At 46.4% G+C, this 19,270-nt stretch overlaps 2 protein-coding genes across 9 annotated transcripts in view; one reads left to right on the plus strand and one right to left on the minus strand.

Annotated features, from left to right (window-relative positions):
- The first annotated feature begins 2,628 nt into the window (after positions 1-2,628).
- Positions 2,629-19,270, plus strand: part of ARHGEF3 (Rho guanine nucleotide exchange factor 3) — a 295,435-nt gene continuing 278,793 nt past the window's right edge. Inside the window, exon 1 of one of the 8 annotated variants that reach the window (XM_057704792.1) lies at positions 2,629-2,646. The gene's annotated coding sequence lies outside the window, so the exon portion shown is untranslated. Of the gene's footprint in view, positions 2,647-2,711; positions 3,155-3,577; positions 3,798-13,921; positions 13,942-19,270 lie in introns of those variants that run through there. The other 7 variants (XM_057704803.1, XM_057704787.1, XM_057704799.1 and 4 more) reach the window with 7 other exon arrangements.
- Positions 7,251-7,866, minus strand: SPATA12 (spermatogenesis associated 12). The gene is given in 5 exon segments (XM_057704586.1): positions 7,251-7,415; positions 7,518-7,685; positions 7,688-7,750; positions 7,753-7,839; positions 7,842-7,866. Coding segments are annotated over 5 exon segments (480 nt in total). The 3' UTR covers positions 7,251-7,278.

Below are 19,270 nucleotides of genomic sequence, written 5' to 3' on the forward strand. Positions count from 1 at the left end.
CTCCATACTATTTTCCATAGTGGCTGTACCAGCTTACATTCCCACCAACAGTGCAGGAGAGTTCCCTTTTCTCTGCACCCTCTCCAGCATTTGTTTGTAGATTTTTTGATGATGGCTATTCTGACCGGTGTGAGATGATAACCTCATTGTGGCTTTGACTTGCATTTCCATCAGAGGGTTTTTAATGTATGATCTCACACAACAACGAGTGTTAAAGGTACCTGGTGGGCACCTGATGGCCTGGATTGGTGGTCTCAGTGTCTCTCCGCTGCCGTTGCCCTTGCCCTTGGTTGTGCCTTCTCATGAGATTGCTTTTCCTGACTGTGCTACCTGGTGCCTCGTCCCAGCCCCTCGCCATTGCTTTCCTGCCTGGCATCAGTCATAGTTCATCACTTGCTGTTCCATGTCTACCTCCAGTAGACACCCCAGCTTTCCCAGTTGACGACTTAGCGAGGTGACAGCCCTGGTCCTATTCCACCCTGTCTTGCAGAGTTAGGGGAGATGGAGCTGAATTCAAGAATAGACCCTCATGAACTGTCTGTTTCACGGAGAAAAGGTAGCTGATCATCAGTGTCTTCTGGCCTCTCCACCAGTTTCCAAACTCCATGGATAGTGACCCACATTTCTTGCCTATTCCCTCCACACTCCCTACCAAAGGACTCCCTTTGGGTGTATCATCTCTTTCCCCGACAGTCTCCTAACTTAAGTCTGGAAACCAAGCCCTCCCCACCCTCCCCCTAGCAGGGCTAATCATGAGTGGGTGAGAGGGGATGGAGCACTGCATATAAACCCTTGTGGGATTACATTGATTTGTTCCTAGTCTACATATCCTTGCACATCTGTTCTAATTTCTGGAAACCCTGAACTGTAAAACAGAGGAAATAGAGGAGTTTGCGCCTAGTAATAATAAAAATGCACATTGCCTTTGCTGTGTCCAGGAGACTTTCACCTGCTACATCCATTCCTCACTCAGCAGCTGGTGTGAAACCATCACCTCTGCCTGAACCTTTCTGTGGTCAAGGTCTAGTGTCTTATCTTGGTCAAGGTCTAATGTCTTATCTTGGTCAAGGTCTAGTGTCTTATCAAGGCCCTTCCAGCCTCATTCTCCCCCCACCTGCCCCTCTCCATGGACTTCCAGAAGTGTGCCCTGTGCCTTCCCACCTCTGGGCTTCCATATCTCCTCTTCTCTCCAATGCCCGTCCCACAGGGAGCCCCCTATGCTCAAATCTGGGCCAATACTTGTGTGTCTCTCACCACATCCTGCTCCCTAACCTGCCCAGTGATGGGTCTGACTGTCCGCATATCAGCTTTGAGCTCTGTGGGGTCAGGGACTGTGTCTATCTTGTGACAAATTCACTGCTATTCTCCAGAGTCTGGCATATTGTGTGGCATGTAGCAGACACTTAAATCATAAGTGGAGTCTAAAGAAAATATAACTTTTATCTTGGACAAGGTTGCCTGGGTAGAACACCAGGTGTTGACTTGTGGGTTGGAAGCGCCTGCTGAGCTCTGGGTTGCTGAGGGAGTAGAAGCCCTTTATTATTATTTCATAAACATGGCTGGCTGTAGTAACAGATCTTCCACGGTGTGGAGGAGGGAGAATAACAAAAGAGGTTTGGGAGAAAAGAGGTCTGGATATAGGTTTTGCCCTTAGAAATGGAGTACTGGGAAGGGCGTGTGATCCTTGAACAGGAAAGGAATGGATCATGAGGCTCTGGGTTTGGGGTCAAGGTGTGGTGGAATGAAGTTGCAGCTTTTAGACCTGACCCCGAAGGTGAGCTGTGGGCTAGGAAGAGGCCACCCAGCACTACGAGGCTGAGTGCCTGCAAGGAGAGACCGGGGTTGCAGTGAAGAAAGTCTCAGCTGTGCCAGAGCAAGGTCTGAACTCCTCGTGCTGGTCACAGGGGCCTGGGCTGGGAGATTTACATCGCCTCAGCGGCTGCCAGGACAGATCCCTCCCAGGAAGCCCTCAACCCCCCCCCTCACCCCCCCCCCCCCGCACCCCCCCCCCCCCCGTTTCTGTGAGGCGGAATGAGGGGTTGGGGGTTAGAGGGCACTCCATGGAGAGAGTGAGTAGGTCCACTCAGAGTCTGGTCCATCCACTTACTGGAGGGTCCACCTACCAAGAGCCTTAGCCCTTGAACTGATGCTCTCTCCTCTGACCTGGGGGCTGGCTTCACCTTTCTACAATTCAGTTCCTGAGAAGTGGGCCCATACAACCCCTACACCTCACAAGGCTGTTGTGAACGTTAAAGTAGATCAAGCACTTAAAATGCACGCCTGGCACGTGAAAGCAGCTGATGAATTTTTTATTTTTATCATCACGGTTTATACTTTCATAAGGGCCCATGAAACTCGTGCGTACGCATTTTTTTATACCCGATTTTATGGGGTTCTGAGGACTGTAGGAATCTATCTGTTGAATGAAAGAATGAATGAATACAGAAAATACTTTTAGCATTTAGATTCCCATGTCTATTTCAGCGCAGAAGACCCAGGCCGCTGCTGGCTGCTGGTCTTTCAAGCTCTGCGTCCGCCCACAAAGTGGCGTTTCATGAGGACCTGCTGGGCGCACGAGGATTCGTCCTCATTCTCATCCCTACAGCCGAAGAAAGGAAGGCTTGGGCAGGACCCGACACGCCCAAGGTCAGCCTGGTAGGCGGCGCTGGGGCTCCTAGCACAGGCTCCGGCCCTCGCCCGCCAGGGCAGCCCCTGCTGCCCCCAGCTCGGGCGTCGCCACAGTCTCCTCCCGCTCGGATACTGGTCCCGTGAGCCACCCTCGGGGGAGCGGGAGCGGGGTTCGGGCTGCGCACCCTTTCCGCGGACCGGTAAACTCTCTCCGAACTAGGTGTTGGGGGATGTCCCGGGGGCCAGATCTTCCCTCCTCCCTCCCTAGCCTTCCCCCGGACGCCCACAGGGCGCGGGGAGGGGAGTGGTGAGCAGCAGCCGAGCGTGACTGCGTCTGGGTCCCAAGCAGCCGGGCTCGGGCGCCCGCTGGGGTCCGCGGCCCGCCTCCCGCCCACGTGGCCGGCCAGGCCTCTCCGCCCCCCGCCCCGCCCCGCCCCGGGGAGCCGCCCCCGTAGCTGCCGCTGCCACCAGCGTAGCCGCGGTGCGCTCTGCAGCCCCGCCAGTCGAACCCGTGCTGGGCGCCGAGGTGAGTGTGGGCGGCGGGCCTGGAGCCCCGATGCTCCGCTAGACCTTCCCCGTCTGGACACCCCCTCTAGTCACCCTGGAGGGGACAGTTTCCCCTGCTTTCCTCTCCACCTTCACCCACCATGCCGGAGCTGGACCCCACCCCCACCTCCAAGTCGCTCCCGCCCCATCCCAGTGCCCGCAGCCGGCTCTGTGCGCTCTCTGGCTCCGGGCACCGCGAGCGCTCCGGGGCGCCCTGGGCACCTGGGCGCGGCGCAGGTAGACGCTGCCACCACCAGCCCGGACCCGCTGCCGCTCGCGCCGGAGACCCCGACTTCGGTCCTCTTATAGCTCTTGGGAGAAAGTTCCCGGAGCCATTTCCGGGGAGGGAGGTGCCACCTGTCCTGGGGCACAGCCCCTTTCTCTCGGGGTGGCTTCCCGTAGGGCGCCGCTGGCCGGGCCTCGCAGGGCTGCCGGTCACTTCGCGGCTGGAAACCGGCTTTGGGCGCGCGGGGAGGTGGCCACGGTTTCGGGGCCCACCCGAGCCGCAGTGCTAGCGGCTGCATCTTTTAAACTGCGCGGCTAGAGGATCCCGAAATAGAGCGGGGGAGACGGACACCGAGAGGTTAAGGTGAACTTCGGTGGTGCCTCGTAGTCAGAGACGGGTAAGCGTTTTCTGAGCGTGGTAGTTTATACCAAGTCGGTTTCCCTTGGGCTTTGCCACGAGGAAGAGCCGCGCTTGCCCAATCAGCGGCCTCATCGTGGGCTTGAATGTTGCTGAAATAGAGTGGCTTGTTCCTAGAGGGCTCTTGCTCCATTTAATGCCCGAACCAGGCTTGCCTCCAGCACTGGGCGAGGATATGAGAAGTGCCAAACAGCAGTGGTTAGTTGTCGTGGATAAACTAGCAGAAATTTATTTTTAAGCAGTTCATGCAGTACCCAGGTGTTACCACTTTCTACCCTGGGGGGTGGGGGAGGATTTTTGCTGTGTGTGTGTCTTAGCTGCATAGTCTTAAGCAAGCTTCTTCACCTGTCCGTGTCTCAGTTTCCCCATCTGTATAGTGGAGATGATAATAGCACAAACCTTAAAGGGTTGTGTAAGATTAAAGTTTTTAATGTAGTGCCTGGTACCTCGGTTAGCTGTTCTTGTTATTTTTTTGGCTGACATCTAATGGTGCATCCCAGTGAGGATGGGGCTCCCAAGTGAGGCTCTGGCACTTTCCCTTCTCCTGCTAATGACCTGAATTATTCACACAGTAGCTGTGGCATCCCCTTCAGCCTTGAAACACTTGGGCTTTGCAGTAACACTTCCTATGGTTAACCAGCCTTGTGCAAAATGTATCTCAGAATGTGAGATTAGAGATGACCTTTGTCAAGGACACTCCTGGAAAATGGGGTCTTGGACCTTCTCTGGAGGCTCTGCGATGTTATTGGATGTTTCCCTTGCTAGGGTGGAGTGCATAAGGTTCCACCAGAATTCCTTCAGGCCTTGGGCCCCCTGACAGGCTGACATCCTCTATCTCTGAGAGAGTGGAAGTTTATTTAGAGGTCCGAGGGCCTGATCTTGTCCCCTCTCTTACATTTACTTACCTCTAACAGATTGTCCCTTCCATCAGTTGAGTGTCCCTGGGCTGCAACAATTTAGTTTTTTCTTCTGGCAGTGGTAACCACAGACATTCTGAACCTGGGGCTCTTCTGAAATACACATGAGATGCTTGGAGCACAGGTGTACATTTTTTCAGAGGGGTCTCTTTTCATTATAAGCTGCAAAAGGCCTGCACCCCACAGCTGTGGGCCCTGAACCGTTGGTGGGAAGATGCAAGTTCTTGCTCCCTATACAGGGCAGCCCTAATTTTTGACAGAGTCAGGATGTCAACATTACCTCCGCCCCTGTAGGTGGAGGTGCACACATGTTCCTTTGTGCCCTTGCTCAGAGCACACCTTCCAGTGGAAAATTCAGGTCTGCCTTGAGAAAATCTGATAAAGAAGTCAGCTGGGGAAAGAAAGCAGGCGGTGGGGGTAGGGACTGTTGACCTATGGGGGGGCCTTTAGGATGAGATGCAGTTCATGAAAATTTGAACTCAGTTTGTCAGGAGACTTCTCAGGGCCTTTGCACATGCTCTGCCCTCTGCTGAGCATACTCTTCCACCACTTCTTCTCATGTCTGGCACTTTCTTGCCCTTTAGCTCATATGTCTCCTCTGTAGAAAAGGTTCCCCTGACTGCTCTGTCCAAAGCAGGCCCTTAGTTTCAGTCACATTTCCCCATTATATTTTACTCATGGAGCTTACCTGAAGAATGGTCTTACTCATGTATCTGTTTATGGGTTTATTGTCTTCAACCAGAAGAATGTAGAATCCAAGAGGGTAGGTGTGTTGCCCTAGTCACTGCTCAGCTCTGACCCCTGGCACACAGTAGGTGCTCAGTATGTGTCCCTGAGTGACAGGATGAATGAGTATCCGCTGAGGGAAGCAAGGTGAGGCTGGAGAGGTTTAAGAGTAGTGAAATGCAAAGGAACTGACCATTAGGAACGCCAGGCCACAGTGACCTTTGAGGTCACATAGTTTAACCTGCAGTTTAAACCACCACCACAACACCTCTTCCTAGTTACTGCATAACCCGAGCTTGAATCCACCAGTGACAGGGCACTTGTTGCCTCCTGAGACAGCCTGCTCTTGTGGAAGAAAGATGTGGTGTGCAGAGACTCAGATATCGTCCCTGTACCCCCTCTTATGAGAGTGAGATGTGGCCTCCAGGCTCCTGCATGCTACTACTCCAGTTTTTCTGGCCTACATTGCATCCCAATCCTTTCATCCATCCCCATCCATCCCAGTGAACTGCCTCTACTTCTCTGCCATCACCAAGGTTCCTGAACCGCTGACCAGAACTCGGTGTGCTACTGAGGCGTATGTCATCTGAGAGGCCCTGAGGCAAAGAAGCATCAAAGAAAACTGCAGTAGTTTAGAAATCTTCGAGGCTAAGATCTGTATTGTTTAGGCTTCTGTAACTCATTGGGAAGCAGGGGTGGGTGGCAATGGGGTGTGGAGCTCTATTTCTTTCACTCTTTTGTTCTTTCCCTGGATTTTTTCAGTTCATTCCTTAGTTTATTCATTGTGGCCCTAGATATATTTTAAAAAAATTAATCCTTGGTGGACTTCCCCAACAGTCCAGTGGTTAAGACTCTGTCACCCGCTGCGGGGGCCGCAGGCTTGATGCCTGATCAGGGAACTAGGATCCCGCATGCCGCGTGGTACGGCCAAAAAAAGAAAAGAAAAAAAATAATCCTTGGGCCCATTATCTTAATGGTTTGTATAAATAATGCCTGATTTATATCATCTCACATATACAGGTTGAAACTTGAGTGAAAACAAAATGTTTTTATTTATGATTCTAACTTATTGAGTCAGTTCTAGTTTCTGCGTGGGAGGTCATGGTGTGGTGAGTGGAGCAGGGTCCACTGTGGAGAGGTTTGGTGGCAAGCTTTGCTTTTTTCATGTGCCTTAGCCACTTAGCTCAGCTCATTTACTTCACTTATTCAAGAATCACTTATGGAGGGAGGGCTCTGGCACTGGCCACCCAGCAGTCAAGGAAACCAACAGTGCTCCTCTCTTGAGGTGTTCACATCCCAGTGGTGGAGATGGATAATAGACACTTAGACCTATCATATGATGTCAGGGAGTGTGATCAGTGTGATGAAGGAGATGAAACTGGGTAAGGGGGTCCAGAGTGGCTGGGATGGAGGCAGGGTTGGTTTAGGTTAGGGAAGGTCTCTCTGAGGAAGCAGCATTTGAGCAGAAACCCATTTGAAAGAAGGAGTTGCCATGTGGGTGTCTTGGGGAAGACTATGCATATGGAACCCAAGGTCAAGCCCCTGGTGTGGCCAGTCAGCTCTTGAGCCCTGGACATGGTCTACCTCCCTGGGGAAGGGAGAGGGGAAATGAGGCAGTGTGGGCAGAACCTCCCTCACCTTCTCCCCAAATCCTAGCAGGTGGCTGGAGTAAGGGCTCAGCATTGTGTGCTCTGCTGGTTGACCAGGATGCTCATGCCTTCCTTTCTAGAGGGCCGGACCTGGAGTGATGATGTTCCTGAAATTGCTGTCAGGGCAATGAACATGAATCTAGGGGGCTTGATGCAAGGGTCTCATTGGTTATAGCAGTCTGTGTGTGTGTGTGTCTGTGTATGTGTTGGGATATACTGTGGAAAAGGAACTGATATAGCAGCCTTTAGTAAATGCCAGTTGATCTGAATGGCTGTGCCTTGGGCTGCTGAGCTCTGCACCAACATCTTCGTATTATCTCTGCAACTGTCCTGTGCCACAGACCCTCTTGGTGAACTGATTTTTCAGATCAGGAAATTGAGGTGTGGAGTGATGAATAACTTGCCAACTGTTTGTCTTCTTGGGCCCTTCGTCAGTTGTATTGGAAGAAATAGAGGTGAGGAGGATCTTCCCTGAAGATTTATTCAGTGATATAAAGAGAGATCGGTGTTTTAAATATCCTAGATAGGCCTCTCTTTGGTGCACATCCCCGTGGAATGTCAGTTCTGGGAGGCAAAGGCTGCTCCTGGCCAAATGCTCAGTCCCTGGCTCAGTGAGGGTTTGTTGGGATGTTAGGTGGATGCCCCAGAGTCTCTGGTGGCCATGGAACAACAAGGCTGGAGGAAGTCATTGCCTTCATTTCCCAGGTGTCTCCTGACTTTTCCAGGGTGGACCAAAAGTCAGGGCAGAACTAGACATAGGGCCCAAGTTAAGACCAGAATGCTCCAGAAAGAGAGGCTGGGACCTGTGGCCAGAGTTGGAGGATAGAGGAGGCACCTTGGTGTCTTGCCTGGCTCAGCCAGCTAAAGACCAAGCTAGTTATTTAACAGTTCAACTTGCTTTCTTATCCCAACACCCCACCTCCACTTCCAACCAACATATGGTAACTTTTGGGGTATGGATTTGGTGTTCCTGCCAATAGAACCCCAATTCTGAGCTCAGTAATATTTTCCTGGAAGCTGGAGCTGCACACTGACTGGCTTTGAGGCAAATTGAAACGTATGGAGGTTGTAGAGACGGCAGTTGGGGTCCTGTGTTCCAGTCTCCACTCCAGCATTACTGGTGGAGTGACCTTGGACGAGCTGCCTAACCTCTCCAAGCCTGTTTGCGCATCTGTAAAGGGAGGTGCTGCTTGCCTGTACCTCACAGGTTTGCTCTGAGGATTAAATGAGAAGATATTTGCAAAGTGCTTACCCCCATCACAGCCTGCATGTGGGAGGGGCTGGCCCGGGCCATCATCTGGAGACTTAGGATGGTCCCAGGTCACTCGGTCACTGCTTTGTGCTCCTATAGGAAAGATATGCTCAGACACACTGGAAGTTCTTCATTCAGATTTGGGGAATTCACTAGTTTGGGTGTTATTCTTTTTGGAGATGATCTTATTAGGAGCCAAATCTGGATAATGGAGTTGGGGGTCAATTTATGGTGAGACAGAGGCCAGGTTGAACTGCCACCGAGACCTCTTGCCCAACCACAGCCCCCATCCTCTCCCAGGAGTCTCGCCAACCCCCAGCCTACAGTGGTTGCCCTCAGGTCCCCAGCCCCAGTCCCTGAGGGGCATATGACACCCTTGGAACTTGGCTGCATCAACTCACTGTTCTGATTCATCTTCGCTAGACCACACCCCAAGTCACCCGTTGGCTCCTATAACAGAGCTGAACCTGACATCCCCCAAATACCCCAGAGGCTTTTCCATTTTCGAATCTTTGCTCCTGCTGTTCCCACTACTTGGAGCGTTCTTTTGCTCTTGTCCACTTTCAGAGCTTCCTGCACTGCCCAACTCTAGTGGCCTCTTCCCCCTTTGCTTCCCTTTTGGCTAGAAAAAGAAATGCTCTTTTGCATAGGAAAACCCAGTTATTTCTCAATACACAGAAATGCAAACAAATCAGAAGTTGTAGAGTAAAAAATGGAATTCCACCTCCCTCATCCCAGGCTTGCATCCAGAAAGAACATTTGTGATCAGCTGACTGTACTTCTCTTACGTTCTTATATACAGAATACCTTTATTTTTTTAAAGAACTTTTATTGAGATATAATTGACATACAATAAACTGCATATATTTAAAGTGTACAATTTGATTTTTTTTCTTATTAGTAATGTATATATGGCAATCCCAATCTCCCAATTCATCCCACCCCAACCCCCCCCCCGGCCCCCCACTTTTCCCCCTTGGTGTCCATATGTTTGTTCTCTACATCTGTGTCTCTGTTTCTGCCTTGGAAAAAGGTTGATCTGTACCATTTTTCTGTATTCTGCATATATGCGTTAATATACAATATTTGTTTTTCTCTTTCTGACTTACTTCACTCTGTCTAACAGTCTCTAGGTCCATCCACATCTCTACAAATGTCCCAATTTCATACCTTTTCATGGCTGAGTAATATTCCATTGTATGTATGTACCACATCTTCTTTATCCATTCATCTGTTGATGGGCATTTAGGTTGCTTACATGACCTGACTGTTGTAAATAGTGCTGCAATGAATATTGGGGTGCATGTGTCTTTTTGAATTATGGTGTTCTCTGGGTATATGCCCAGTAGTGGGATTGCTAGGTCATATGGTAATTCTATTTTTAGTTTTTCAGGGAACCTCCATACTGTTCTCCATAGTGGCTGTATCAATTTACATTCCCACCAACAAGTGCAAGAGGGTTCTCTTTTCTCCACACCCTCTCTAGCATTTATTGTTTGTAGATTTTCTGATGATGCCCATTCTAACTGATATGAGGTGATACCTCATTGTAGTCTTATAATCTTTTTTTAATATAATTTTATTTTATTTTTTAACCTCTTTATTGGGATATAATTGCTTTACACTGTTGTGCCAGTTTTTGCTGTACAGCAAAGTGAATCAGCTATATTTATACATATATCCCCCTATCCCCTCCCTCCCGTGACTCCCTCCCACCCTCCCTATCCTGGCCCTCTAAGTCATCACCCATCATTGATTTTATCTCCTTATGTTATGCAGGAACTTCCCATGAGCTGTCTATTTTACATTTGGTAGTGTATATATGTCAGTGCTACTCGCTCACTTCGTCCCAGCTTCCCCTTTGCCCACCACCCTCCCATGTCCTCAAGTCTGTTCTCTACATCTGCATCTTTATTCTTGCTCTGTCACTGGGTTCATCAGTATGGATGGTGTCCTTTGAAGCACAAGGTTTTAATTTTGATGAAGTCAATTTATTTTTCTTGGTCTTTTGGTGTCATATCTAAGAAACCTTTGCCTAATCCAAGATCATAAAGATTTATGCCTAAGTTTCTTCTAAGAGCTTTACAGTTTTAGCTCTTATATTTAGGTCTTTAATCCATTTTGGGTTAATTTTTGGCTGGGGTGTTAGGTAGACCTGTACAGCTTTATTCTTTGCTTGTGGATAGCCTGTTGACCCTGCACAATTTGTTGGAAAGACTATTCTTCCGGTTGAATTGTCTTGACATCCTTGTCAAAAATCAGTTGGCCATAAATGTGTTTATTTCTGCATTCTCAATTCTGTTCCATTGATCTATATGTCTGTCCTTGTGCTAGTACCATTGTTGGTACTGTCTTGATTACTATACCCTTGTAGTAAGTTTTGAAATTGAGAAATATGAATCTTTCAGCTTTGTCCTTTTCCACGATTGTTTTGGCTGTTTTGGGTCCCCATATGAATTTTAGAATAAACTTGTCAATTTCTGCAAAAAAGGCAGCTAAGTGTTTGACAGGGGTTGTATGGAGTCTGTAGGTCAGTGGGAAGTTTTTCCATCTCAGTAATGTTAAGTCCAGTCCTGAAATACTTTTACTGGGTGCATCACTCACTCAGCTCCCCCAGTCATTGTCTTCTGAGGAGACACTCAGAAGCCCATCTTTCAAGCTGCATAGACAAAAATCCAGGAACATCAGCATCTCTTTTCCTTGTTGAAGAAAGTGACACAATATAGTGTAGTGTTTAATCTAAGGCTGAAGACCTAGGATAAAACATTTAATGCCTGAATTTGTGGAATGGGAGTGCATCTGCCACTGACTGAGCATACAGCAGACCTGGCTTCCCTTACTCTGAGGGCGTGATGGAGATCCCTGAAGGTCCTCCCATATTCCGTGTCTCCATGCCTTGAGAAATGTGGTGAGAACTAGGGACTCCCACAGCCCTGGAGGTACCAGGGAGTGGTGGAGGGCATTGGAGTGAGGCTGCATTTTAACCTGTTTCATCTATTGGGCAGAGAGGTAGGATTTCATTTAAGGGGAGACTGTTGCTGCTAAAGCAGTTTTTTGTCTCTCCGCCAACCCCAATCATAGTTTGAAGAATGGAATAAAAATAGGAAAGGAATACTATCACATATTAGAAGATTAGTTTACACCCCTACATGCACTTATGTGTTCCAGATGTAATGCTTTGGCACAAGTCCAAGATTGTATTCTCATGGAAGAGGAAATAAAAAGCAAAGCACCTACATGTGCATCAATAGGAACCTGGTTTTCTGAATTTAAGGAACAACCTGGGAACTCCATTGGAAACTGCAAATCCACTCACACCTCAGCTTACTCTCAGCTGGGACGGGGGACTCCATTTTAAACAAAACAGTGCTAATGCATGTGTGTGTGTGTGGGGGGGGGGGGCGTGGGCAAGGCCATGGAGTTATCACTGTTGTTTCAAAATTTTTTTAGTTCATTTCTGGAGGGGAAAAACTTATATGCAGTAGAAATTATTTTGAGATCTTCACAATCTAAGCTCCTTTGGCTTAACAGATTCCCTCTACCTAAGCTATTAGAACAATTCATAGGGATTTCGTTTCCATTCTTCAGTGAGGGGTGTGTGTGCATGCGTGTGCGCCTGGAAAGTTAGGGGAAAACACAGTGATATAACCCAACCCTAAAACAAGGAAGCGTATTACAGAGCTGAGGTTCCAGGCTCAGAAGGTGCAGCTCAGCTGACCTTGTGTAACCTCTCTCTCTGACACATCTCCCAGGGGGATGGGGAGACTGTTTCTCTCCAGCGTGGCTTTAATTTTACTAAAGCCCTGTGCAGTCTTGCAGACTCAAGTGGTTTTCTTAACAAATCACTCACATTTCATGTGTTCTGGGCTGGGCAGGGCCTCACTAATCCTTGGCCAGCATTGTGAGTCAGAAAACATTTAAATGACCGCCTGAGTCCTTTGAGGAGAGAGAGTTGGCGAGTTAACTTAGGGAGCTGGAGTGACTCTTAAACAGCCCTGCAGGAAACGAGGCGTAGAATTGACACCAACATTAGCAGCTCTCTTTTATTATATTAGTAAAGAAAGTTGTATTACTTTTTTGAGTAAGATAATAATGATGATGATACCAAATTTTATTGAGCACTTATTATATTGTAGTCTGGCTTTTCACACTTGTTTTTCACTGTGACCCATTGTAAGAAATAAATCTAGACAGTAATCTGGTGTGTGTATGCACACATGCGCGCACATATCTAAAACAAGTTTGGTGAGACAGTACCTACCCTATGTATGTCTAACGTCCTCTGATAATTCTTTTCTACGTTAACGAATTTATACTTTAAAAAAAAAAGATAGTTGTGAGACCCAGTAAATTTATTTCACTAATAGGTCAAAAACCTACTATTTGGGGCTTCCTAGGTGGCGCAGTGGTTAAGAATCCGCCTGCCAATGCAGGGGACACGGGTTCGAACCCTGCCCCAGGAAGATACCACATGCCATGGAGCAACTAAGCCCGTGTGCCACAACTGTTGAGCCTGCACTTTAGAGCCCGAGCCACAACTATTGAGCCCATGTGCCGCAACTACTGGAGCCCATGCTCTGCAATGAGAGGCCACAGCAATGAGAAGCCCACACACTACAACAAAGAGTAGCCCCCACTTGCCGCAACTAGAGAAACCCATGTGCAGCAATGAAGACCCAACACAGCCAATAAATAAATAAATAAATAAAATTATTAAAAAAACAAAACAAAAACCTACTATTCGGAAAACACTATGCTAGACAATTTGCTATGTGTTTTATATGTACTATCTCATTTAATTCTCACAGCAAACTCATGAAGGGGGTGTTATTATCCCCATTTTATGTATGGGGAAACTGAGGCACAGAGCAATAACTTGGCCAGGGTCACATTGTGAATGTGTAGTGGAGCTGGGCTTGAAGCCAGAAAGACTGTTAAAAGTTCAAAGGAACAGGGTATACCTTAATATCCTAATGAGTTGTTATACACTGAAAAAAGTAGCCATAGAAAGGATACAAAATTATTACCACTGTGTGACCTATAGTTGCATTTAAAAATCAGTGTAACCACTATGATGGCCTTGATCAATATATAGACAGATGTTATTCTTCTTCCTAAGTTTGCTGTATTTTGTGGGTTTTTTATTTTTGTTTTGTCTTTTAAATCATCTGATGACTTAAAATTTTATGCAAGTATAGGTCATAAGAGATGATTTCTGATGGGAAGTCAGTTGTTTTGGGGGTGTATTAGGGTTCTCCAGAGAAACAAAATCAACAGGATATATAATATATATTGTACAAAAGGCTATAGAATATTACATAACAATGTGTAATGTATATTGATGTGTCATGTATAATATACATATTATATAATAGGATGTTTTATATATCACAGCCAGAGGGATAGTGAGCAAGAGAAGAGAGATATTTATTTTGAATAATTGGTGGTTCTTCTATGTGATTGTGGAGGCTTGGCAAGTTAAAAATCTGCAGAGTAGGATGGCAAGCTGAAGACTCAGGGAAGAGTTGCAATTTGAGTCCCAGGGCCATCTGCCAGCAGAATTCCTTCCTGCTAATTGAGGTCAGTCTTTGTTCTGTTAAGGCCTTCCACTGATTGGATGAGGCCCACCCGTATTATGAAGAGCGACTTGTTTTACTCAAAGTCTATTGATTTAAATGTTAATTTCATCTAAAAAAACTCCTGTACCTTCACAGAAATATCCTAAGTAACATTTGACCAAATATCTGGGCCTTAGGGTATAGCTGAATTGATGTTTAAAAATTAAGTATCACAGGGGATAAGATACTGTTTGAAGTTGTTCAAAAGACAGGATTAAGGCAGTGGGAAGGAGGAGTGTGCTACTGTTACACACGGGAGGACATTTCAGAAAGAACTCCCTCTCCCATGACTCATTGCAAAATAAGGCCATCCCTGGCTGCTATGCAATTACAGAGGGACAGCCTGGGTTGGCAGATGGGGGGGGGGGGGGGGCGGGGGGGCCGGGGAGGCAGCCCAGATTTTCTTGCTTTGAGTTCAGTGGATTTTTCTTACATTTCACTTTTAGATCAGATGCCTGAGAATTCATAGCTCTCAGGAAACAGGGCCGTTTATCTGCAGCTACTAGGTGCTTGTTCAGTACATTTATCTGAATTGCTGTAAATGCTAATGTGGCATTTGTGTCTCAGCCTAAACTTGGGAGACTTTGCTCCTCTCTCCTGGGCCGCAAGCTACCACATAGCTGTGGTGACCTGTAGGTCACTGGCCACAGGAACTGTTGGTATTTGGGGCTGTCTGGGTGGGAACTAAGGCTGTATGTGTGAACATGGTATTCAGACAACATTAAATTTATTATAGTTTTAATTTTATCTTTTTAAATTGAGATATAATTCACATACCATAAAATCAACCCTTTCAAAGTATACAGTTTGGTAGTAGTTTTTAGTATATTCACAAGGTTGTGCAGCCATTACAACTATCTAATTGTAGAATATTTTCATCACCCTAAAGTGTACCTTTTATTTTAAAAGTAATTTAAACATTCAAGAACACTGTCCACTGGATCTGTCCCATCAGCACACAAACATGCTGTTATTTTTCCCAAATAAAGGAAAAAACCCACCCCACTTCTTCCTCCAGTTACACCCCCATATTTATTTATTTATTTATTGGCTATGTTGAGTCTTTGTTGCTGCACACGGGCTTTCTGTAGTTGTGGAGAGTGGAGGCTACTCTTCATTGCAGTGCTCAGGCTTCTTATTGCAGTGGCTTCTCTTGTTGCAGAGCATGGGATCTAGGTGTGTGGGCTTTAGTAGTTGTGGCATGTGGACTCAGTAGTTGTGGCTCATGGGATCTAGAGCGCAGGCTCAGGAGTTGTGGCACGCGGGCTTAGTTGCTCCGCAGCATGTAGTATCTTCCTGGGGCAGTGCTTGAACCCATGTCCCTTGCACTGGCAGGTGGATTCTTAACCACTGCGCCACCAGAGAAGCCCCACTTTTTTTTTTTTTTTTTTTAGTTTAGAGCAGATCTTCTTGAAAGAGTTGTCTGGACTTGCTGACTCCAATTCTTTGCCTCCCATGCTCTCTGACTTAAAAAAAAAATTGTGATAAACTACATATAACATAAAATTTACCATCCTAACCATTTCTCAGTGTCCAGTTCAGTAGTGTTAAGTATATTCACATTGTCATGCAATAATCTCCTGAACTTTTTCATCTTGCAGAACTGAAACTCTATGTCTTTTAAATGACAATTCTCCTTTTCTCTCTCTCCCTAGACTCTGGTAACCACTGTTCTGTTTTCTGTCTCTATCAGTTCATTACTCTAGATGCCTCATATAAGTAGAATTAATGTTTGTATTGTATTTATTCGTAAGATAGTATTTGTCTTTTTTGGTGACTGGTTTATTTCATTTGGTAAAATGTCTTCAATGTACATCCATGTTGTAGCCTATGTCCGAATTTCCTTCCTTTTTTTAAGGCTGAATAATATTCCATTGTATGTATAGGTCACATTTTGATTATCCATTCATCTGCTGTGGGTACACTTGGGTTGCTTCCACTTTTGCTCTTATGAATAATGCTGTTTTTATCCCAATTCTCTTTTCAGCCCATTATTCCTTATGAATATCTCTTGCCAGGTCTGTAGTGACTGCCATGTTCCTCATTCCAGGGTCCCATTCTGGGGCACCATCCTGCTTAGCTACCAGCAGTGTTTGACATTGGTCACTTTCTCTTCCTTGAAGCTCTTTCTTTACCTGGCCTCCAGGACACTGGTCTTCTTCCCACATCTCAGTTAAGGGCAACTCCATCCCTCTGACTGCTCAGACTCAAAGCTGGGGTGAGGTCTTTGACTCTTATAGCTCTCACCCCTACATTCATCAGAAAATCCCACTGTGTGTGCTATCAAAATATACCTGGAATGTGACCACTGCTCACCACCCTCACTGCTACCATCCTTGTCCAAGCCCCTTTCCCCTGTCACCTGAATGACTGTGGCAGTCTCTGCTGGTCTCCCAGCTTCTACCCTTACTTTTTTCCAGCTTCTCAATTCAAGCCAGAGGGATCCTTATAAAGGGGTGAGCAGATTACCACCCATTTTTCTCAAAACCCTCAAGAGATTACCTCAAAAGCTAAAGTCTGGTTGAAAGCTACGATCTGGCTGAATTTCCTCTCTGACTTCTCCCTTGGTTTGCTCTTCCCTGTCCACCCCACTTCAGCCACATCAGCCTCAATTCTCTCCTCTACTTGGACACCTCAAGGCCTTTGCACTCACTATTCTCCCTGCCTGGAATATTTTTCTCCTGACTTCAGCATATTTTTTTCTCTCTACTCCTATCACAATCCAGTACGGGGTATATTTTGCTTATTTATCTTATCCATTTTCTGCCTCCCTCACTAGAATGTAAATTCCACAAGGGCCAGGGACTTTCTTCTGTTTTGTTCCCTGCCATATTCCCAGCACTTTGCCTGGCACCAAATAGACACTTAGTAAACATTTGTGGAACCAATAAATGAAAGTTTGGAAAATAGAGATTAAAAGCCATTTATGATTCTTTCATTATAATACAGTTCTTGCTGTATTTTTTTCTTACATGTGAATTGTTACAATATGTGTGTGTGCACATCCCATTTTTTCCCACCAGACATTCATTCTTCCATGAGACCTTTTTTTTTTTTAAGTTGCTACATAATTTCATGATTACTTGTTAAACAGCTACATAATGTTTCGCTGAGTGGATGTAGCAATTTTATTTAACCTTGTTGTTTTGTTTAGTACTATTGGACAGCTTCCAGTGTGTTGCTATTGGAGATTACACCACAGTGTCTGTTGGGCATTTGCCCTGCCTCCCTCCCTCTCCTCTGAAAGGAGTTCTCATTCTCCTGAGCCTGGGTGGGGACTGTGGCCAAGGCTGGGCCCATCATGATTCCCCAGCCACCTGGCTTTGGAGATTGGTCCAGGGCTGCCTATAGGCCCAGCCAGGATAGGCCATGGGCTTTCCTCAGGTCACCTTCGCTCAGAAGGGTCAGAGAAGATGCTCAGAGGCACCAGAGCAGTAAGGAAGGGGCCCCAGAGTATAGAGTGGTGACAGCATGAGGAGGGAGTTGGGCACATATCTGTGAATCTAGTCACTGGACTGAGCTGGATACTGGTATCCTTCCAACAAATTCCCCTTTTCACTGATCTAAATGGAGTTGGATCTCTCACTGCATAGAGTGAGTCTAGACTAATCCAACCCAGTGGAGCACTCCCACCTCCTCCTATCCCTCTCCCCAATTCCTTTTTTTTTTTTTTTTTTAATTCTTTAATCCAGAGCAAAGAAAGATGTTACAGTCCTAAGTAAGGCATTGTTCAGGGCAGAAAATGCATGTTGGTAGAGCAGCTTGATTTTTTTTGTCACAACTGGAGAGAGAGTGTGAAAACATCATCTGCCTGGATTCAGATGCTGGCACTGACATTTGGTAGGGGTAACCTCAGTTTCTTTGTCTGTAAAATGGGAATGAAAATAATCACACCCCACCGCAGGGAATTGTTTTGAGGACTAAATGAGTTAACACACAGAAAGTCTTTAGAATGCTGTGTAACAGAGAGAGAGCACTCACTGAGCATTAGCTGTGGCAGCTGCTGGGTTATGATGTCCAGCTGTTAAAAGGACAAGAGAAGTTAAACATAGAACTACCATATGATCTAACAATCCCACTCCTGTGTGTATACCCAAGAGAATCAAAAGCAGAGACCCAAATAGATACTTGCACACCCATATTCATACCAGTGTTATTCCTAATAGCTAAAAATTGGAAACAACCCAAGTCTTCACTGGCAGATGGATGGGTAGAGAAAATATGGTACATATACACATAGGCATATTAGTCAGCCATAGAAAGGAAGGACATTCTGACACATGTCACAACATGGATATACCTTGAAAACATTATGCTAAGTGAAATAAGCTAGACACAAAAGGACAAATATTGTATGATTCCACTTATATGAGGTACCTAAAATAGGCAAATTCATATAGACGGAAAGTAGAATAGAGGTTACCAGGGGCTGGGGGGAGGGGAGAAAAGGGAGTTATTGTTTAATGAGTATGGAGCTCCTGTTTGGGATGATGAAAAAGTTTGGAGGTGGATAGTGGTGATAGTTGTACAGCATTGTGAATGTACTTAGTGCCACTAAATTGTACTCTTAAAATGGTAAATTTCAACTTAGTGTACCCCCCCAAAAAAAAAAAGTTTCAAAAAAAAATGGTAAATTTCATGTTGTGCATATTTTTACACACACACACACACACACACACACACACACACACACACACACACATAAGAGAAGTTAAAGGATGTGAATGGGTGTGAACCCTATGGCAGGTCTCCTGGACTTAAATGGAACAAAACACAGTGAAAAAACAGGCACAGACCAAAAAAGAAGTGGTGGTGGTTGCAGTGGGGTAAACTATCCAGGAGCCCACAGGGGCCCTGTAAGGGTGACAAATGATGGACAGAGAGAGTGTCCAAATGGGTGTTCTTAGTGACTGTGGGCAGGTCCCTGGGTCAGATGGGCCCAGCCCAGCACTGGAGCCCATGTGAGTCATAGCTCACCTCCCAGCAAACAAAGAGATGTGGCGGGGAGGGACTGGGCTGTGACTCAGAGGCCACGGCTTCTGTGAGCTTCCTCCAGGCTCACGCCCCCTCTGATTCCCTGATCAGCTTCCCTGGTCGGGGTGGAGGCAGGTATAACCACTTCTGTATAGGTCATTGGAAAAGCTCCCTAGTAGAGCCTAAAGTTGTCCAGAGTCCTTTTGCAGCTCCTTTTTGGAAACACAATAATAGCAGCTACATTGATTGAGCACTTGATGTGCTCAGGGCTCTGCATATTTAATCTCCTTCAAGCCTTAGTTTTACCTTATCAGCTA

This window comes from Hippopotamus amphibius, chromosome 13, assembly GCF_030028045.1.
Source record: "Hippopotamus amphibius kiboko isolate mHipAmp2 chromosome 13, mHipAmp2.hap2, whole genome shotgun sequence".
NCBI lineage: Eukaryota > Metazoa > Chordata > Mammalia > Artiodactyla > Hippopotamidae > Hippopotamus > Hippopotamus amphibius.